At 42.4% G+C, this 23,423-nt stretch overlaps 1 protein-coding gene across 6 annotated transcripts in view; it reads right to left on the bottom strand.

Moving 5' to 3' along the window:
* The window catches only part of CACNA2D1 (calcium voltage-gated channel auxiliary subunit alpha2delta 1), a 399,180-nt gene that overhangs the window by 299,800 nt on the left and 75,957 nt on the right, over nucleotides 1-23,423 (bottom strand). For all 6 annotated transcript variants that reach the window (XM_083701347.1, XM_083701346.1, XM_083701345.1 and 3 more), the window contains exon 3: nucleotides 22,140-22,256. In XM_083701347.1, the coding sequence (XP_083557473.1) occupies nucleotides 22,140-22,256 (117 nt within the window). The remainder of the gene's footprint in view (nucleotides 1-22,139; nucleotides 22,257-23,423) is intronic.

Below are 23,423 nucleotides of genomic sequence, written 5' to 3' on the forward strand. Positions count from 1 at the left end.
ACAGATGTGAGGAAATATGCGTGTCATACAGGTGCACTCATCCCAAGAGCTCAGGTTGGCTGTGGGTTCCTCTTGAGTACATTCAAACCTGGGAAAGTTGCTGTCTAAGGTCTGAAATGGCCTTCAGAGGCTACTGTCACCTCCTAGCAATAAAATTGCTAGCACATTTACAAAGCAATGCCAGATCCAGTATGGTTTCAAGTCAGTTGTCAAGATTCTTGCATTGCAAGAGGTTGGACTAGATCTCTCTTGGGGTAGCTTACAACTCTACATTTCTTTGATTCTCTGATTCTATACTACAAAACAAATGGAACTATGGACTTAAGTACGGATCTTAGAAATAAAACAGCTCTTGAAAAGGGGGCCTTTGTCCTGCACTGGTGATGCTGCAATAGTTGCAGTACAAGTATTTCAAAGAACTGCAACTAATGCATGTAAAATACACTACTGTTCGCCCCCATCCCAATTTTATCTCTAATGCATCAAATGGTGAATTTTTATCACCTATTAATATTAGTTTCTCCATACTCCATGAATGCATCCCCATTAAAATCTCTATTGTCTCTTCCAAAATTATTCCCTTATGTGACATACAGAAAGCGTATGAATGTGTTTGTTTTAATCACTAAATATATTCAATTAAGATTAATTAAAAATGCTCATATTCAAACAGTATTATTTTTATTAACATTTATACTGATTAGTTGCTTTTCTCAGGGGGTGGGAAGAACTGAAAGCAACTTATAAAGGACATTACAACAAAAACAAGTGTAAAGACAAGACTAAAGCAACCTAAAACACACCAGCAATTGTTGTCCACCACCCCAGTCTCTGAGCAGTGTGAGATTCCAGGGGTTCCAGGCAGTAACCCAGGGTCCTGGGTTTCCCTTTTTGGAATGAGGCACAGCACAGACTGTGCACCTTTATGATAGATGGTTATTTGCACATATACACAACCTTAGCCTAAGAGGGAGGGGTTCACAGCATCTACACCCCAAAAGGGTCTTGTTTCTCTCATAGCCACAGCCTTAGATTCAAGCATTGTGTTCTGTCTCTCTGGCTTTCCAGCCGGCAGATTTACTTCTAGGTTACATAACACCAAACTCTGCCCTTAAGCGCTGGCTTTTTTTCCTTCTCACTATCTAAGAGTTGGAAGAGGGTCCCACTCATTTGCCATCTGGACCAGAAACCCCTCTCTTTTACTTCCTTAATGGCTCATCACCCACACAGTTACCTGAACATAGGAAGCTAGCCTGGCTTGGTTAGCTGTTAACACTTGCTGCGTCCAGGGATTAAATTCTAGCACTTACTGGATCCAGAAATTTAGAGGAGTCTGGCTTATAACACTAGAAAAGGGCAGCTCCAACTCAACCCCACCCCTGTAGAAAATAAGCAGAAAATTAAGGTCCAAAAGCCTAGGACAACCAGAATATATTTTCCTAGCACCTAAAATATATTAGGGGATGGTTTAGGAACATTTTGGGGATAATGATTAGGGGTTAGAGGGGGTCAAGAGGCCAACCCTGGGACTTTCTACAGGAAACCTGGAAAAATACACTTCTGGTGACATATGCAATGCCATATTATTCCTTCCCATTTGCTCAGCCCCATGCACTAATCTCAAATGGTTGTGAGGAGGTATGGTCAAACTCACTCTTTCCACCAAATGCAAGGGGAAGGCATCGTGAATTCAGAGGAAAAGATACTGGCAGGGCTGTAGCTAGAGGGTGGTGAAGTGGGCCCCCGCCGGGGGTGTGTGCAAAATTGGCTAAAAATATGTCCATAATTATAAATATCAATTATTGCCTCATAAGGAATTGTTTTAAATAGGGGGGTGAATTGAATGGGTGGAAGGGGAAAGGGTTGGAGGAGAGGCGCAATCTGGAGGGTTCTGCCAGGGGCACAAGATTGCCTAGCTACGGCTCAGGATACTGGCCCCACCAAATGACAGGACAAGCGCAAACATAGCATTAATGGCCCATAGTAATTCACCCCAAATATTGAGCCACTTCACATCACATCAAAAGGAGAGATGTCTCCTAGTGTACATGGAAAAGGCTAAAAGTTTGATGGAGTTAAATATATCAACAGGGAGAAAGGAAGGTGGCCCCATCAGAGAGATGTAAATTGAAGGATTTAATATCTCCTTGAAAAGTTAAAAATGACATCTCTGTCACTTTCCCAGGCACAATCCTCTACTTTTAATCCATTTGCTTGAAAACTCAACGTAAAATTGCATTTCAGTGACACAAACAAGTGACAGGGTGTAGATTATTAAGAAGGACATCCTTTTAGACTCTGGGTACTGTTGTTTTGAAAGCCCTAAAATGTTTTGACTGATTTTACAGTTTAAAAGGAATGTGGAGTACAAAGACTTATGCAAAACACTGTGAGAAACTTTATGATTTTGGCTTACCAACAAAACTGGCAGCTAATGAAACACGTATTGTACTGGAAATAGAATTCATTTGATATCAGTCATGCTCTCTGTAATTTTGCCATTGATAAAATGATAATCAGTGGAGCGTCAGTCTATGGCATTATGCTTCCATGGGCATGCCTTGCATTAAAGTGCAAATAAACCTAGTAGAAGCTAGTTTTCAGTGAGCAGTGAAGCAATTATGAAAATAAACTCTGTGGAAGGTGCACAGAAGCAGCAAGGAATCTGGAAAGCTGTCCATGTCACCATGAAACAGCAACTTGACACATACAGGTCTCAATAGAACTGCAGGGAGGAAAAGCTTCCCTGCTGAACTGAACACAGCGTACAGTTAAATAATAAATCAGAGGCTTGTAACCCAAGTTTCTCGGAAAAGCAGAGCCACATCTTGGGTTGCAACAGCCACAAAGCCACAACTTATGCTGACCTCATGGCAAAGTGTTACAATTCAACACCAGTATTATGAGAAATGTCTCAAGTAATTCTTAGTAGATAAGTCATCTCATCCTTAAATAAAATTAAATAATTCACACAACTTTTTCTTTATGAATAATTCTTAATCTCTGTGGTGCATATCTGTCATGTTTACTCAAAAAGATTTTATCCCAAGAACATATATTCAATATAGCAGCCTTAGTGTACAAGTAGTTTGCCATTTTTTCTTACAAATGTTCTCCAGCTGTAGCCCAGAATGTATGATTTGAGATGAGGTTCTGATAACCATTCCACCCCCTAATTAAAATCTGTGCCATCGTCCTCTCATATTTCAAACTGCCCCATTCTGTTTTCATTTCCCTCTCTGTTCCTTTGAAATGATGTAATTTGCATAAAAATGGATATGGAGGGATCTGCAATGAATTTTAAAGAATCTAGATGATCAGAAGCATCATAGGTGTGTGTAGCTGCTCCCTGTATTGTGATCTTATATGGCGGTGGTATGTGTGTGTGAATGCTAAATGGATGAAAAACATTGCCCTGGTTTTCCCAGCAAACCATAACCACCCTACCAGAAGGGGAATGGTGATCTGGTGCAAAAGGCCACATGATTGGACCTACCCACACAGTTCTGGTATTCATCACAGTTGATGCATGGGATCAACTATGTTCCTGTACAGCAGTGGTAGGCAACACGGTTTCTTCAAATGTCATCAGATTCCAACTCCCACCTGCACCAGCCAACATGACCAATGGACATAGATCATGGTTGCTGTAGTCCCATGGCATGTGAAGGGCACCCCACTGGCTAACCCTGCCCTATAGCAAACAAAAAGTATTGTTCCCTTCAATCTCTGACTCAGAGTACTCAGAGAACTGCTGCAAGCATTAATGGCACAGTCTGTTTAGTATTTCAGAGTGGGCTGAGCATTGATGAGTCACCACCCAAGTCACAACTGTGTGGCAAAACAGTGAAAAGGAACATGCCCATAAGCACTAGTATAAGAAAACTGTAACTGAAGGGGCAATGTCAGAAGACTCATAACACCATTGGCTATTTTTGGTTTAAGACAGCTGATCTCTTGGCTTATTCTGCACGAATAATTTTATTATTAATCATTACAATTTTGATCACGTTCACATTTTATACACAATCCTAAAGACACCTTAATAAGTGGTAAATCACAGTTAGACTTCCAGCACTGCAAGTGACCACAAGGAAACTTACTTCAGTTGCTTCTGCATGGTGAGCTGAGAGCTAGTCTGTACTTCTGCTCGCCCAATGCCTAGAATGCAGGAGGCTGAGCTGTTTCCCACTTGCCTCATGCTTTATGTAGATGGGTCTGAGAGGTTCTGCACTTCCCCTGGAGCTTACTCCATACAAAACCCACTCTTTACACTGAATCGGAACAAACAACAATCCACGGAAAACCCTATTGTTGTTTGGTCAAATTCAGCAGTTAACGATGGGTTCTCCCAGGGGAAAGCGGCAAGGCAAACCAAGGCGTGGACGAGACCTGGCTGTCACCACAGTAGTGACATCTAACATCTACCATGCCTCCAGAGCCTGCATTTCACACTCAGATCCCTTAACAAGGCACAACAAAACATGTTCACCATGCCCCCCAAAAAGCACAACCACAAAATGTGAAAAATGAAGATAGAATCTGACATAAGAAGAAATTTTGTGAGAAAACATTAGTTAAAGCTCATGTTGTGAAGCTCAAGTTGTGACGTCAACTCTTTAATACTTGCACAACTTAGCACAGCTACATCTCATAGTTATGACACAAACCATGCAATATACACACATTTTACCTGCAGAATTGCAAATTTGTAGCAGCATTATGCTACATTTCCAATTTCATGTTCTAACAGCTTTAAGCATAATATTTCTTTGTAAACAAAGAAGTTTGTTACAATCACAAAAGAATAAAAAAAGAATTATTGTGTGTGTGTGGAAACAAAAGAAGTCCTCACAGTAATCATTCATCTTCACAGCTCCCTGCTTTATCACCAAATTAAAACTAGCAACACATGAACCATTGGGTTTTTAATAATTATACCAGTCTCATGAGCAGAGAACAAAATTTATTGCCTAGGGCATTTTTAATTACAAGGTGACTGAAGTTTTCAAATACGATCCTCTGAATTTAACTTACAATTGCTTTTCAAGGAACCATTCCTAATACACAATCACTGCTCTTTGATGGGTGGAAATGGTCATTGTTCCAAACATAGCACTCTTATAATATATTGAGAAGCATTATTATTTACATTTCCACTGGTAAATCCACTAAGACTAAGTGCCTCAGATCATTCCCATTAGTACAGGTATGGATAAGCAGCAGACTAATAAGGGTGGTATTTCAATGCTAGTCCTACTCATTGTAGGCCCATTGACAGTACTGGACATGACTATTCTAGGTTCATTAATTTCAAGGGATCTTCTCAGAATAGGGCTTAGCGGAATAGAACCTGTGAATATTTGCACCCTGTGATAACAAATGCAAATACTTCTGAGGCAGCCATGTAAGTAGCAGATAAACTGCCAGTTGACTGATGATGCAGTCATCTGACCTGCAGAAATATTGCTGGGAATGCTTTGTATGTGATCAAGTCTGGGTGTAAAAAAGGAACAATCTTGCTGAGAGATTTGTCTTGGTTGGCTTAAGACAGGGGTCCTCAAACTTTTTAAACAGGGAGCCAGTTCACTGTCCCTCAGACACTGTTGGGAGCCAGACTATAGTTTGAAAAAAATATGAACGAATTCCTATGCACACTGCACGTATTTTATTTGTGGTGCACAAAAAACAGGAAAAATACACTATTTAAAATGAAGAACGATTTTAATCAACATAAACTTATAAGTATTTCAATGGGAAGTATGGGCCTGCTTTTGGCTAATGAGACGGTCAAAATCCAGTTCCATATTTGTCGCTGCTAGTCGTATCAAGTGATGCAAGTGTTCATCAGTTAGTCTGAATCTGGTTGGAGATTTCAGATGTTTCATTTGGGGAAAAGTCTGTTCACAGACATAGGTGCTGCCAAAGATGGTTGCAATTCTGAGTGAATGGTTCCTGAGATTAAAATATGTCTAAGAGGGGAGAGATGCATAGAAATTAGTGAGGCTGCTTGATCTGAATGCGTCTTTCAGAGAGCCACAATTCTGCAGTTTGACCAATTCCATTTGGTAAATTGGATCAACAATTTCAATGTCAACAGAAAATGGGTGCCTTAAGCTTTCAGATAAACTAATAAAGAGATGCCACTGAAGTACATGTGCAACCACTCTGATGCTCTTGCAGCACAGCTGCCAAGTAAGAGGTTGAAGCTTTTACATACCCTCCAAGATTTCTCTGATGAAAATAGGGACATCCTAAGGAAAAGCGGGACATTCCAATCAAATCAAAACCGGGACAGTTTCTCTAAATCAGGGACATCCCTGGAAAATAGGGACACTTGGAGGGACTGCTTTTAGGCAAGGGAATCCCCTGGGCAAGCATCAGATACTTACATTCCAAAATCGAGAAGCAACAGCCAACAATTGGAATCTCTCCGAAAACTGAACCTTAGAAAGGCTTTGGAGGTTAAAATGATACATGCAAATTTAGTAAGCACAGATTGAGTTGAGATTCCAGTATTTGTGCATATCATTAATGTCCAAAGCTGTTGGACAACTTCAAGAAAGAATATGGGAAATAAATTAAAGAAAGCTAGACATAAAATGAAAGAACGGGCCCAAAGGCAACTATCCAAAAGGCCAGGAATTGAAATACTGCAAGTGAAGAAGTTGTAATGCCAACTAAACCCCATCACTGAAAGCCAAGCCAAAAAGATGAAGCAGTGCTTCGTTTCACAATCTGCCAAGTAGTACTAGTTTTTTCTGAAGGTTAGCTTCTTAACAGGGCTTTCCAATGCCCTCATCTTTATTCTATCAAAAGGGCTGGCATTAAAAAAAAAAAACAGCCCTGAAAAAGTCCTGATCTGAAGTAGTAGCAACTGTAAAAAAAAAGGCTTCTATTAAATTATGTGCCAAGTATACACATGTAATCATAGATTATAAGAATATTATATCTGTAACTTCAGGAAATGGATCAAGGACCTTTACTGTACTGGGGCCCCACCAACATAGGAACTCTTCCAGAAGCTTTGGATAGTGTTTCTTTGTGATGCAGAGACGGACAGTTGGGTTCCTAGGGAATTTAGCCTTCTGTGCTAACGATTACATCAAAGGTCAATGCTGCAAAGGAAGTTGACAAAGGCTGCCCTCAAGGAATATTTCTAACATGGAAATTCAACTAGAAAACCTGAATGTTTGATAAAGGCAGCAGGTGGGTACTTTAAAGCTTGCAAGGGAGGGGAAACAATCTATAAAAAAGAAGGTGCCATATGAATGCTCTCCTTGGAGTCTTATATACTGCCTTGAAGAAAGATGGCCAGAGAGATTTCTTCGTGAGCATAATGCCTAAAATCCAGGAAATGTCCTGTATATTTTTCAGCCATCTTACTTCAGGCTTATAATGTAGAAGCCTGTCAGAAATTCCTTGTCTGTTTATTTGTATGCGTCTTTTCCACAAGACTGTGCCCAAAGCAGTTCACATATCAAATGAACCAGTGTTAGAAACTGAGATATGAAAGCTAGGAGCTAAATGGCACCTTAAGCCTAGGTTATGGGTGCAACAAAGGAATGTATAGGCACGCTTTTTTAATAACAAGAATACAAACCTGAAATTGAAGGAACTTCAGCTAAAATATTATGTTCATTTATCACACAGTCTAGTCCTTCCCCTGCCCACCCCACTAATATTCTTAAGAGGGTCTCTTCTCCAGTCTTCAGAAAGTAGCTGGAAGTGGGGAGGCAGAAAAAGGTCCTCCTTTCCTTCCACTCTGCAGTTTTAATCTGAAATCTTAGGCACAGTACTGCGCCCAGAGCTCAGAAACAGCTCGTGCTAATGAAATTCCCTGTTGCAAAGTGCGCCTAGAATAATGGGAGTTTCGAACACTGAAATTAACAGCAAGTATAATAATTCAAAAGGGACGCAGGTGGCGCTGTGGGTTAAAGCCTCAGCGCCTAGGACTTGCCGATCGAAAGGTTGGCGGTTCGAATCCCTGCGGCGGGGTGCGCTCCCGCTGCTCGGTCCCAGCGCCTGCCAACCTAGCAGTTCGAAAGCACCTCCGGGTGCAAGTAGATAAATAGGGACCGCTTACCAGCGGGAAGGTAAACGGCGTTTCCGTGTGCGGCTCTGGCTCGCCAGAGCAGCGATGTCACGCTGGCCACGTGACCCGGAAGTGTCTCCGGACAGCGCTGGCCCCTGGCCTCTTGAGTGAGATGGGCGCACAACCCCAGAGTCTGTCAAGACTGGCCCATACGGGCAGGGGTACCTTTACCTTTACCTTTATAATAATTCAAAACGTGTTAGAAATACCATAGTATAAATAAGTAGTGGGAGAAATAAACAAAACAAATAACCAAATCCTTGCAATATTGTGTAAAACAATGCAAAACAAGCTAATCTAATTGAACAGCTTAAACCAAACAACGTTTTATGAAACAATATAGATAAGCAAACATAATCAAGTAACTGCAGCTAAACGGAAGAGAAAATGATACCAATTGATCTATATATGCATCTCTGACCCCACTAGCTAAGATTATCCAGATTCCTTTCTGGTATCATGGAGAAGTCGACATCTACCTCTGAAGAGAAAGAAAGGAGCTGAGTCCAAAGAACACAAGTTTCCTCTCTCTTGGATATTATTTTGTGAACCCGCTTTGAAATAGAGAGAGCACAAGTGCCATTGATACAGGAAAAGCACCGTGAAACAAGAGCACTGAATAGAAAGCAAGGAAATCAAAACTTCTTATTATTTTTTATGAAAGTTTTTTTTATTAAAGCTTGAAAAACAAAGAAAAAATTATATACAAAAGTTAATCTCAGGTACCAAGCATTTCTAACATAAAAACTGAAAAAAAGAAAATAGAGAAAAAAGAAGAAAGAAAAAGAAAAAAAGAACAGACTTCTGATTCTCTGTTTATCAGCTATACACTGTATATGCAAAACACTTTTTCCAGAATAATATCCAACTCTTCTACTTTCCATAAACCAACCTTTTTTCAGTCTTCAAACCTAGATATCACAACTTCATTTTCCTTTTCACACAAAAAGTCTGTAAGGGATTTCCAATCATTAATAAATGTTAACAGTGATTTTTCTGTAATTAAATATGTTAACTTTGCCATTTCAGCCAAATTCAATAATTTCAATAGCTAGTCTTCCATAGTAGGATATAGTACGTCCTTCCATCTTTGTGCATATAACCATCTCGCCGCTGTGATCATACGTATATTAAAATAATCCTCCACCATCTTTTCCTAGTGAAAAAAGTCCAATCTTCATACGGTCTTAAGTATATTTCTAGAAAGAATCTAACATGGCTTGAAAAGAGGATTAGGCAAATTCATGGAGGACAAGTCCATCAAGGGCTACTAGTCAGGATGGCTATGCTCAGCCTCCAATGCTTCTGAATGCCACTTGCTGGAAACCCCAGGACAGGAGAAGTCTCTTGTGCTCAATTCTTGCTTGCTGGTTTCCCATAGACATCTGGTTGACCACTATGACTAGACGGGCCACTGGCCTGATCCAGAATGCTCTTCTTATCCTGTTGTTTTTTTAGAATCCTGTGTACAAAACCACAGGCCTGGAGAGGACCTAAAGTTGGCATCCAGACAAAGCTACCAATTGTGTAAGATTTCTAACTTGCTTCCTCTCCAAGGTTTCTGAGTCTCAACACAACAAAGAGTTTTATGACATGTTAAAGACTAACATTTGTTATTGAATAAACATGAGGAAAGTGATATAATAGGAACAAGTAATAGATTTCTGTCACTTGATTTTCTCTCACATTGCCAACAGAGGCTCCAACCCGTTCAGATCAGCAAAACGTTTGTCACGGACATCACTGCAACAGAGATTGCCTCAAACCTTTCTTGGTCAATATCCTCTCAGATATTAATTGTAAACAGTCCCTGCAGAGCTCTTACTGCAATAAGCTAGCTGATAAGTTTTTTAAAAAAAAATTCAAAAGGGTACTAAATATCATCTCTATATTGCTATGGACCTCTGATTCAGAAGGTCAAGATCATGACTCACTCCTGTTTGACTAAAAAAAGATATTGAGAAGAATCTATATTTAATGTAGAATGAAGATCAACAGCCTGATCAGAATCCAAAGCAAGACATGTATAAACACAATAATTTACCTTTATGCTTTACTTTCTCAAAATGTATGCAGCACATACATGTGAACCAATATTTAAAGGCACATACATGAAGGTTACCAGATTTTTTTCAATGAATCCAGGGACACTTTTCAACTTCAATGGATTTTGTATGGGGACTGATTTGTAAATCTGGGGACTGTCCCTGGGAAACGGGAACGTCTGGTAACCTTAACATGCATAACCAGTTATCTACTATTAATACAGCTTAGCAAGCTTTGACATTATCCATTTTAATAAGCTCAGAGCAAGGCAAATGGAAAGAAACCATATAGAACAAGCTGAGAAAAGCTCGACTATATACATGCCACATTTCACAAGCCATCTTCCCCCAGCATTTCAACTATTGCTAACAAAAAATATATATTTAAAACCTGTAATGTTTCTGGAGGCTTAACGAAACACATACAGTGGAACCTCTACTCATGACCACAATCCGTTCCGGAGGCCCATCCTTATGGCGAAACAGGTCACTGGTAGAAGTGCCATTGTGCGCAGACGCATTCGGCGGCAACCCACTTCTGTGCAGGTGCATTTGGCAGCAACCCGCTTCTGCACATGGGCAAATTGTGGCAAACCCAGTGTTTACTTTTGGGTTTGCCGCGGTCGTGACTTGGAATGGGCCTAAGTAGAGTGGGATGTAAGTAGAGGCTCTACTGTATTTTTGTATAGCAGAAGCATACTTCGGAGCATAACAGGTTGAAATAGGGCAGTCAATGTGGGGTCCTCCATATGTTGCTGCACTTCAAATTTCATCAGGCCCAGTCACCAGGGTGAATGGCCAAGGAAAATGGGAGCTGTAGTCTAACAGACCATGTTGACTATCTCTGGGTTATGCAAACAAAACATTGCTACAGTTTAGGCCATACTAGGGCAACTCATAGCCCATCTAGGATAAGGAAAACTCTGATCCTAAACCTCCACTGCCATGCGTCTACACTGTACTCATTTCATGAGAAAGCTTTGGGAGTAAATCCCGAGGAAAACTCTGTACCCATTCCCTTGTGGCACATCTTCGGGAGAATGGAAGGCTAAGGCAGGCATAGGCAAACTGGGCCCTCCAGATGTTTTGGGACTACAACTCCCATGATCCCTAGCTAACAGAACCAGTGGTCAGGGATGATGGGAGTTGTAGACCCAAAACATATGGAGGGCTGAGTTTGCCTATGCCTGGGCTAAGGAGTAAACCCTACAAAAATCCTAAAATGGTTGGATTGCCTCTTGTACCCCTCCTGCTGGTACCAAATTTATTGCTCTGCTTTTTTTTGGACTGCATCTGTGAAGCTCAGAGGAAGGTACTGTCGTCTGAATAGCCCAGGACACTGCCCAGGTTTGTGCCCCGGAGAGGTCACTATTAATGCAGCAAAAACAACGTGGGAGGCAACAGTTATGAGACACTGGTCTCTGCAGCCACAGTAGGTGCTGTGGTTCTCCAGCGGTCTGACTTCACCTCCAGAGGTACACTCTATTGCCTCTCATGATGGATGTCAACTCCAACTCCAGTAAGGATTAAATTTATGTTTTCCTATGGTTCTGAACCAAATGAACCTGGCTTCCTACATCAATAATGTCTTAAACAATGGTTTATAGGAATGGCTGTGTGTAGCATGCAATGGAAATCTCCAAAGCAACCATCTAAACAGAAGAGGATTGATAACATTTGGGAGGCTATGATTATGGACAAACTAGAACTGTGCAGGGACTCCCCAGTCCTCCCTGTAGCCCTGATCTGTGGCTCCCATATCAGGGTGATTCACCCTATAACAGCAATAAAAATCTGCGTTGTTTTTAAGTGAATTTGCTGCACTAGAAAGACAGAGCACCTAAAGTTTTAGTATGCACTTGAATCCCTCCTGAAAAACACGGACAGTCCAGAGTCACCCACAGAAAGCTTGAAAACTGTTGGTCTAGACAGGCCTAACCTAAGTGGACCAAACCAAACCGTCTCTTCAGAAACAGAAAACCCAACCAAATTGTTGGTGCTGCCTAGAGATAACAAGCAATGAGAGTCAGGGGCACAGAGCAAAGAGCAACTGTTGACCAGCCTGCCAGAAACCTCTTATGTAGCTGTTGGAAGACTGGGATCAAGCTAGACAGGGTACAGAAAGACATGGTTGTCATGACAACTATCCCAGCACAGATGCAGCCAAGCTGAGATGGGAGCTAGTCCTGACAACAGATCCCTCTCCTAGCAACCATGTGTGTTTCTCAGGATGGGGGGGGGTGAATCAGAGGCAGAAGAATCCCATATTTATAATCTCTTTTTAAACAGGATTGCTGTACCTCAGCAAGTGCCCCATTAACAAATTGAGAGCTTCTCCACCTGCTACTAACAATCCAATTGGATTTTCTAAAATCCCAGTTTTATGTAGGGGAGAATTGTTTATTTAACACACTTCAGTCCTGCTTTCCTTCCAAAAGACTTTGGGTGGAATTCAACACACAGGGAATGAGGCCTTCTTGCAGAGTGGGGGCTTTCCCCTCTCCTCTACCCACATACCCCCCAAAACCTAGTCTGGGTTTCCCCCAACCCTTCTATATTCAGGGGGCACGGAAGGAAGATACATACTACATTCTTTTGGCAGGTTTCATTGGCGTGCTCAACAGATGAGAGAAAATATTAGATAGATTTTGCTATAATTTGGTACTAATCATTATGCTTCCGATACTATACATAGCATACAGTCTGATTAGTTGAAACTATGTGTGTGTAGTTTTTAATTCAAGCATGCAGAGGAGGATGTGTGTTTGACAAGAAGCTGTAAATAAAGTGAAAGGTCACTGTTGAGCTCAGTCTTTCTGCACGCACAGCACCAAATAATTGGGTTAGCCTAGACTGAATGACATTTAGCAAAATACAGAACGCCATTTAATAGGATAGTATGGCGACTTGAGTGCTGGTGGCACTGTGGTCTAAACCACTGAGCTTCTTGGGCTTGCCGATCGGAAGGTCAGCGGTTCAAATCCACGCAACAGGGTGCGCTCCCATTGCTCTGTCCCAGCTCTTGCCAATGTAGCAGTTCGAAAGCACACCAGTGAAAGTAAATAAATAAGTACCGCTGTGGCAGGAAGGTAAACCGCGTTTCCGTGTGCTATGACACTCGCCGCAGTGTCCCATTGTGCCAGAAGCAGTTTAGTCATGCTGGCCACATGACCCGGAAAGCTGTCTGTGGACAAATGCCGGCTCCCTCGGCCTGAAAGTGAAATGAGTGCTGCAACCCCATAGTTTGCCTTCGATTGGACTTAACTGCCCAGGGGTCCTTTACCTTTACCTACCTATTTGAGCTTGCATCCTGTACAATGATAGCTCCTCAGGTATTTCCACCAGTAGACTGCAGCTGGAAGCCAAAGGAAGGGAATTCACACCCTTATCTGTAGGAACCAGGAAGCAGAAATACACTCCTGGGGGAACCGTTAATGGCCACCATTTAAAACCTATTTGGTGTATTAATATGAGTTTGCCACTGCCCAGTGTGTGAGAAGGGCTTCAGTACTTCTCACACAAACAGAAGTCTTCCCAGGATTTATGTCCTGCACATATGCTCAGATTCCACTCAACCAGGGAAGCAAGCAACCCTCCTCCCTCTTCCAATTGCTGCTGATAAAATGCCTCCAGGGATGAGGAGCAAGGCCTCTCTGCCACAAGCCTCCTTGGATGTAGTTTATGAGCCAATCGAGACAATGTGGGAGTAGCAATTCTTCACGTGGCAGGCAGGCAGTCTCCACTCCACGAGAAAGAGAACGGAGTATCTGCCAAAAGAGTCCCCAGGCTAAGTCAGTTAATTGGTTTCTAGGCAGACTAGCTATGCCAGTTGCAGCCTCATCACATGGATAATGGCAAAGTAGTCACTGTTTAAAAGAAGGCGGCGGCGGCAGCAGCAAGCCACCTGGTTCTCTCTTCTAACTAGGCCCTGCTGATGTCAGCTAGCTAATGCCACGAGGGCTACAGACAGAAGGGGCACTCCGTGACAGCACAGCTTTGCTGCATGCTGCCAGTTGCTGTGAGCGTCACCAGCAGACAAGACAGACGTCCTGGCATCTGTGAGCTGTAACTGAACCACAAAGGCCAGTAACAATCTCAGCTCATCGCTGGCATGCGGCTGTTAGAAACCACCCAGTCTGTCACCATACCAGTAGTCTGGGACACTGTTTTGTATGCTGATCATGGACACAGTTCTTAATGAATATAGAGGGTTTGGGGAGTCTGGTTTATTTATTAGATATTAGGCTGGTTGACAGCACTAACAAATTCACTAGAATGATGAACAGGTTCATTAATTCTTTGGAGATTCGAAGCATAGATTCTGTTTTTGCTTGCCTGCTAGTTTTCTTCCTTCCCCTTCTTTATTCAACTGTAACCCAGTGGGTAATGCTTGCCCTTTTTAAAACGTTTGTACAGTGCTGAGTTTTGACAGCAATAAGTCTTAATAATGCTTGACATTCATATATTGCTTTAGATAGTATTCAGAGCAGTGAGTGGGTGAGGTGTCCACCCATAGCCACAGCTGAGAACAGGCTAAAATATTAACAATTTACTTAAAATGAAATCAGAAAATAAAATCCTATTATTTCTGAGCCCATGCCAAAGTTTAGACCTTGTCACATTAGTGATGGCATCATTGGGGATACAGGGGTCCAATTACCTCTCCCAGCCTCTTACCAACAACCCTTTCACGCAAGTGCTTTAATTCATTTGTTTGGAAACTGAGATGCAAGGCTACCAGACTAAACCAAAATTACAATTCATTCTCTAGTCTAGAATGCCTCCACTATCCAGCTGGTGTGTATAAAAATATACTGTTATAAGTTTTTTGAGGGGAGCCCCCCAAACCCTAGAAATGTGTGTTGCATTGGTGGGCATATGAGGATTTAAACACTCATCCTGAGTCTTCTCCACAAATCTACATTACATCATCATACACAGAATAAGGCACACATTGGCACCAGATCCACACTGGTGCTAAGGAGCATGTGCAAGATTCCTTCAGTGCCAATGAGGATGCAAGCTAAGAACTTGAGCAAGAAGGCAGCAGAAGACTTTATTTAGCAAGGAATGGTGGCAACACATTTTTGCTATGAAAGCCCAATCCACCACAAAGCTCTGAATAGGTACATGGTGTGCTGGTCTGAAATTCGCAGACCCTACAAGAGAAAAACAAAGTAGGTGCAACATACCAGCTGCTCTCTCTCACAATTCACACTTGCCTCCTTCCTGCCTTGAACAAGCATTCTGCATGACTTCTCTTTCCTTTCTCCTCCTGCACGATTTCTTCATGCTCATTTTTCTTCTTTAGTCACACTGCATACTTAGGTACTACTGTCTTGCTTCACATAATGCAATTCCATGGAAATCTATCCTGACTCCAACTGTTCTTGAGCCACATTCTGACACCTGACATAGTGACATAGATGCGCTAGAAACCAGCTGCTTGATCCATCTAGTTCCCAACTCTAAGCCTTGTTTGATTGCCCAGCGATCTTGTGCAGACCATGTTCACTGGCAGGCTCATGGCAGGCTCAATAAATTTGGTTATTATTGACATATGATCTGTTAAATCTTGGAACTGTGCTTCCCAGACTAAGAGAAAGAGCTGCATCTTGTGTAACCTTTGAAATATATGCTTTTAATCTTGGAAGTCGCAAATATGTCATATCCATAAAAACACAAAAACAGAAGCATTCAGAACAGTAGAGAATACAACCTCTGTCATTTCTACTTCTGCAATTTTGCTACACATATGTTTTATTGCTCTCAGAACATTAATAGCAGCATTTTAGGTGGCCACATGACTGGGAAGCTGTACGCCGGCTCCCTCGGCCAATAAAGCAAGATGAGCACCACAACCCGAGTCGGTCATGACTGGACCTAATGGTCAGGGATCCCTTTACCTTTACCTTTAGGCTCCAAACCTCCCTTTGGGGCATATATGTGAATCTAGCATTTATGAATTGTTCTTTATTCTTGTAAGCCACTTAAAATATTTCATTGTGAAAACAGGCTAAATTGGATACTTTTAACAAGGCAAAGAGTGGCTGCTGGAATTTCTCTCTGACCTTGGCTAAATCTTCCAGTTTGATAGCTTTGAGAGTGCAATCCTGCTTTCCCACTTCTGGGAACTCCATCTATGCCCTGTGCAAAGCTCCCAGCAGGTCAGAGCACTGAAGTACAAATTTACTGTTTTTCACTGCAGTTAACATAATTAAAATGAAAGCCATGACTGACCTATGTTAATCCTCTGTGACTGGGGCCATGGCTTCACAGCTGTCTTTGACAACTGCTGTACATCCCATGCTCTTATCTTACTCTCAATTTGAGCAAAAAAAGGGGGGTGTAACCTCCTCCTGCACGATTTCTTCATGCTCATTTTTCTTCTTTAGTCACACTGCATACTTAGGTACTACTGTCTTGCTTCACATAATGCAATTCCATGGAAATCTATCCTGACTCCAACTGTTCTTGAGCCACATTCTGACACCTGACATAGTGACATAGATGCGCTAGAAACCAGCTGCTTGATCCATCTAGTTCCCAACTCTAAGCCTTGTTTGATTGCCCAGCGATCTTGTGCAGACCATGTTCACTGGCAGGCTCATGGCAGGTAATGCTCAATAAATTTGGTTATTATTGACATATGATCTGTTAAATCTTGGAACTGTGCTTCCCAGACTAAGAGAAAGAGCTGCATCTTGTGTAACCTTTGAAATATATGCTTTTAATCTTGGAAGTCGCAAATATGTCATATCCATAAAAACACAAAAACAGAAGCATTCAGAACAGTAGAGAATACAACCTCTGTCATTTCTACTTCTGCAATTTTGCTACACATATGTTTTATTGCTCTCAGAACATTAATAGCAGCATTTTAGGTGGCCACATGACTGGGAAGCTGTACGCCGGCTCCCTCGGCCAATAAAGCAAGATGAGCACCACAACCCGAGTCGGTCATGACTGGACCTAATGGTCAGGGATCCCTTTACCTTTACCTTTAGGCTCCAAACCTCCCTTTGGGGCATATATGTGAATCTAGCATTTATGAATTGTTCTTTATTCTTGTAAGCCACTTAAAATATTTCATTGTGAAAACAGGCTAAATTGGATACTTTTAACAAGGCAAAGAGTGGCTGCTGGAATTTCTCTCTGACCTTGGCTAAATCTTCCAGTTTGATAGCTTTGAGAGTGCAATCCTGCTTTCCCACTTCTGGGAACTCCATCTATGCCCTGTGCAAAGCTCCCAGCAGGTCAGAGCACTGAAGTACAAATTTACTGTTTTTCACTGCAGTTAACATAATTAAAATGAAAGCCATGACTGACCTATGTTAATCCTCTGTGACTGGGGCCATGGCTTCACAGCTGTCTTTGACAACTGCTGTACATCCCATGCTCTTATCTTACTCTCAATTTGAGCAAAAAAAGGGGGGGGTTGTTAACATTTAAAGCATGTGTTCAGTTTCTCCAATTTTCAGTTTGGTTCATTGTGTAAGAGATTACAGATAGATACCACATTTTATCTTAATAAACAAAAAGCAGTCTTTCATCTGAATGTCACCAAGCATTTGCCATGAACTAGCTACCTTCCAGGTGAGGACTCCTCTAGGCCTCTATAGTAGATGAGATACAAAGCCCATGAGCAGGTGCTGAGGATGCCCTTTGAGGCCCTAACTCAAGGATGCAAAACCCATGCTGTAGGACTCCAATTCCCATCAGCCCTGGCCAACACAACTGCCTTTGGCGACCATCCAAAATTTGTGGCTACCTTGAGCCCAGCCTTCTCAGATTTGCTTCTGTGAGCAGAGACTTCTGGTTCTGCAGCACCTCCTACCAGGAGTGGAGCTTGGTAATATGCCACGGTGTGCAGGGCCATTTGACACCCTCCTTGCAGCCCTCACAGCACCACTTAAGCTGGGCTTTTGGAAGGAGGTGCAAGGCTCTGGAAGGGGCCTAGAGCTCTCTTACCTCCTTCCTGAAACCGGGCAAACTCTTACCAGGCTGTGAGAAGCACCCTCCTCAGCTGGGCACCCAGTACGAATGCACTGCTCACATTGCCCTAAAACTGCCCCTACTACCTGAAGCTGATATTTAATCTTCCATGTGCCCCCATTTCAGATGCTCCATTGCTCATTCAAGCTGATTTTTGCATGAGCATTTCCATATGCAATTCAACCAGCTGAGTTGAGGGTTCATTAACTGTGAAATAAAAGAGAAATCCCAACCTGGCTAACAAAGGACTGTTTTTTAATTCTATTTTATTTGTCTGTTTATGTTTACAGAAAGCAGAAGAGTTGTATGATTCAGTCTGAATTAGACTTAGATTAGATTTACTTGCCTTCCAAAGATGGAGAAATCTATGACCTTCCAGATTGTGCTGGACTCAAAGTCCCATCATTCCAGACTAGTGGCCATGCTGGTTGGGGCTGATGGGAGTCCAACATCCAGAAGGCCACAGGTTCCCCAACCATGGCCAACTGTCAGCAGCTCTTATGCCATCTGTCATGGATGCTTTACTTGAGATTCCTGCATTGCAGGGGGGTTGGACTCGGTGACCCTCTGGGTCCCTTTACACTTCTAGGATTCTATTTTCCACTACTGCTGCCTTAAAATCCACTCTAACTTGACATATCAGAAATTGAGGCCTGGAATTATTTATTTAAAATATGTATACCCTGCCTTTTGTTCCACCAGACTTATCACAGCAGACATACAGCACAATTTAAAGTACCACAATAAAAGTACGGTAATTTGATAGATCAAAGCAACCACAAACTAAACAGCAGCAGCATGTGCAGCACCAATAATCCACAAGAACTCGGCCCACAAAACCTAGCAGGCAGCACACCACAACTCCAGAACAGAACCATCTAAAAGATAACGGGGACAGAACAAGACAAGTTCCTCTGGGGTGGGAATTCAATGCTACTACTGAAAAGGCCTCATCCACTCAGGTCTCTGCAGATGACCTGAGTGACTGGGTAGGTTTTTTCAACCTTTTGCCATTGAGTTCTGACCCTTCCCCCTTACCAATGAGCCAGTTTCTGAAACTAGCTAGTTGTTCTGAAAATAAAGTGACTAGAGCAATAGGCACTGTAATGAAACTGAATTTCATTTAACATTATTAAGCAGAAGCAAGCATGGTAACTCTGAAACAAGGAATTTTCTGAGCTTTGCATATACAGGTACTATGATGGTGGACTAAACTGATCATATGAATTACAGTTGCTGAGAACAGGGCTGACTGTGGAAGCACTGCTTTTCATTTACATTCTTCTTTGTAACCTGATGAAGCAATCCACTACTTTTATATTTAGGGAAAGTCATCACCATTCATATTTGTTTATTTTCATCATTCTCAGGCTTTGTCTCTGTGCAATGCCTAGGGAGTATAATTTACTCTGCCAGTTCCCTTGGCTATGCTAGCGCATGAACTGTTGATGTCACTCACTGACATCTTCCTCAGAGCAACACTACAGGCCACGTTCTTCTCTTGCATCATGTCTCCTCTAGGACTCTGCTCTTAATTAACACTTTGAGACATTTCAGCTCCCAGCAATAATACCCAATGTAGTGATTAGTGATGGTTACAATAGCATGCCATGTCATTCCAGTCTTTAGGAGACAACAGTGAAGCTGTAGATACACACATGCCTGGATTTCAAATATGAACACCTGTGCATCACTCAATGGCCACTTAGAAAAATCAGTAAGCCAAGCAGGGAGCTCCTAAAAGACACAAATACAGGTAGGAAGCTTGTAAGAACCTACTCAGGTTCAGAAGATAACAAGAGAGCATCACAAGCATAACAAAATACCCCAGGGTAGGGCAGCACATCGAGAAACGATGAAGCCTAGTAATGATAAAGAAATCAGCTGGCAAATCAGATGCAGGAAGCACAACATGCCTTAATAGACTGGACCACAGCAGAATGAAAAACAAAACACTCTTGATAGAGCAACCACAGAGACTCCCAAATCAGAAATTAAGAAATATTAGTTTACAAGAATGTGCAGCAAGGAGCAAAACAACAGGGTTTTGAAGACTTCAGGACTTTGCAGTGTGCTGTGCCATATGAGCACCTAAACAAGGGGACACCATGAATACAAGATTAATGATGCAGTTTCCTGACTCAGAAGTAAGAGTCTTGGTGGCTTGGAATGCTTGCTTGAATCCAAGATGGTCCTTATGGCCCCAGAAATTCTTTTGCTTGAATTTTAGGCTAAGAAGCAGGTAAGTCCTCCAAACCTCCCCATTCCATGAATCCATTTACTTTCAGTGGTGCTCCAAAAAAAGTGGAAGAAGAAGTTCCCTCACAGACCCTGGCACCAGGCACCAGATATAAGAAGACCACAGGCAGAAAGACTTCCCTTCCTTGCTCCATTCCATCATTGCCGATGAAGGAGCAGGCCAGATAAGTTGTGTGTAGGAGAGAGCCAGACTTTGGACAGTCTCTGGAAGGGACACATCAGATCCCAGCATGCTCCCAATGACGTGACATGGCAGGCATTGATTTAGCTCAGAAGGTAGCAATAAGCTTCTTTTTGAATTGGGGCAGGAAGAATCTGGATTTCTAAAATTCTGAGCCCGACCAAGCAGAGTTTACTCCATCGCCACACAAAGTTCAGTCTGAATGCTCAGAGCTAGTAATGCATTATGACTTAAGGGGAAAGAATCAGACTGGTGCATAGAGATCCAGATCTCTTGATTTCTAGTTCCAACCTCCATGGTCAGTGGCGGAGCTTCATGCTCCAGCACCGGGGGACGGAGAGCAGATGGGGATGTGGTTGGCATGCACCCAGGGGGGCATGGCTGGCACGCACCTGGGGGCGTGGTGCGCATCCTGGGGGCTTGGCGCACCACCCTCAGGGGCTTGGCATGCATCCTGGGGGCGTGGTACACCGCCTGCAGAGGCATGGCACCCAGCGGGGGGGGGGCAGCCACGATGGCACCCCACCGTGATCGTGGTGCTGGGGGTGGTGAACTCCCCCCACCCCCTCTTCCTCCGCCAGTGAAAGCAGAATCCTGCAGGATCCACACACTTACACTTAGCTCCATCGCCACTTTCCTAAGAGCTTTGTGACCTACAGGTGACATTCAAATAGCCGCTTAGACTCAGGAGTCCAATAAAAGTTGATCTAGGAGTCTGCATATCTTGCATAGGCATTTTCTGCCACAATCAAAGATCACAGGACAATTCATTTTAGATGGTATAATCCCAGTGAGCATATTTTATTTAGGGTGTTTCAGATCATTTCAAAAATTCCCACCCAGCGTTCATTAAACAATCCGCATCTGAAAGGCAATGGGTGGCCAAACCTATTTCAAACAGCTGCATAGGTTTTAGTGTGGCTGCTGCAATGGAGTGAGAGAGATCCTGTGTGATTTTAAAGAAAATTGATTAATAGAAGCCATGGGGTCCCAAATTGGATGTGGGCTGTAGTAACCCTTTACTCTCATGGCATCCTTTGATAAAACCATCCCCATTGTTAGTATGGGGTTGCTGCTGCTGTTTTTGTTCATGAGCAAGTCTCACACTGCTTGTGATTCTCACCCATGGTCTGTCATTGCACCACTGTGTATTTATGCAATACAAGTTATTTTGTAGTGTTGTGTGTCTTTTTAACAGGTTTTTGAGATTTCTGATTAGCATAAAATATATCCATGTCACAAGCATCAATGTAAGGGTATCAAACAACCTCTTTATACTCCTGTTTGTCATCTGGCAAATGGTCCCCAGTCCGTCAATCAACAGCCTAAGCATCTGCCCTCTGCTAGCCAACTAAGAAGTGGATTTTCCATCATAACGTCCCAAGTCATCACTCTGTCTATATCTCATCCTATACACATCAGGATAACACTGCCAAGGATTTCATAGGGGAAAAAACAAACAACAGACAAGCCTCATCAACTGAACATGAAGACTCAAGGGGGCAAAGTTACATTAAACAACAATTCAGAAATATAAACAAGAAAATAACCAGTCTATACAAACCACCAATGCTGTTGATCTGTTACTCAGGAGTTTTTCAATTTCTCGGGCTGCACTTTCTACCAGCTGCCGTGCATTGTTGGCCTCCACGGTATATAAGTCTGTGTTTCGCAGGTATATCTGAACAAGGACAGAAAAAGAGGCAGTCAGGCACTGTTATGAGGCTTAGCATGACCAACAGAAAATTCATGGCACATAAGCTGAATTTCTCCCCTACCCGCAAGCAATTTTCATCTGACACTGGTGGTCCTATTAGAATCAAGGTGTCATAAGCCCTGCCCATGGGCTATGCTGACCTGGGCTGATGGGAACCCAACAACATCCAGCAGGCCACCAGAAGGTGGAATAAGATGCTATGGTAAAAAATCTCTTTGGTAGGAAACTATTTCTTTGCTCCTTTCATAGACCTATGCTGTTAGGAGAGACATGAGGGAGAATGCCACCCAAGATTGATAGAAAGAGCAGGTTGATTGGGAATAAAATGAGCAAATGCCCCCAGAAACCTGCACACAAGATCCAAAAAAAAAAAAAAAGGTAAGCCTCCGAATTAATTACAATCAACAGTTTTACTACTGACATCAAGAGGATGTGCACTGCAGTCTATGAAAGCAGATACCTCAAGGCTAAGTAAGTAAATAAGGAAAATGCATTTATCAATTCAACAGATGGCCTGAGTTTACACAAACATTATGCCCCTGCTTAGTGGGTGTCACATTGTCTCAAGGGAAGTAAACTCAGGCAGCATCAACACAGGCCTAATTCACTGGCCAACTTCCAGCAGCTTCTGGCACACAATATTTCCAAAAATAAGCAAAAAACCTATTGTGGTTTGGAAACTGTCAACAAACCCAAAAAGCAGCTCCAAGCTATCCTATTATTTCACGAAGACTTGTCAATCTAGCCCTGACTGAGAGTGGTTTCCCAGCATCTCAGACAGGGGTCTTCCAACCCATCTGCCACTTGATCCTTTTAACTGGAGGTGTCAAAAGTTGAACATGGGGTCTTCCGAATACTAAGCAAGTGATCTACCACTGAGTTTTGTTTTATTTTTAACATTACATATCAAAAGTACATCTAATTCCATCCATCACAACCCTTATTCATTCATTCATTCATTCATTCATTCACTCACTCACTCACTCACTCATTCATTCCCTGCCCATCTGGCTGGGTTTGCCCAGCCACTCTCGGCGGCTTCCAACAAAATATTAAAATGCAGTAGTCCAGCAAACATTAAAAGCTTCCCTAAACAGGGCTGCCTTCGGATGTCTTCTAAAAGTCTGGTAG

Source organism: Podarcis gaigeae (genome assembly GCF_964106915.1).
Source record: "Podarcis gaigeae genome assembly, chromosome: 10".
NCBI classification, from domain to species: domain Eukaryota; kingdom Metazoa; phylum Chordata; class Lepidosauria; order Squamata; family Lacertidae; genus Podarcis; species Podarcis gaigeae.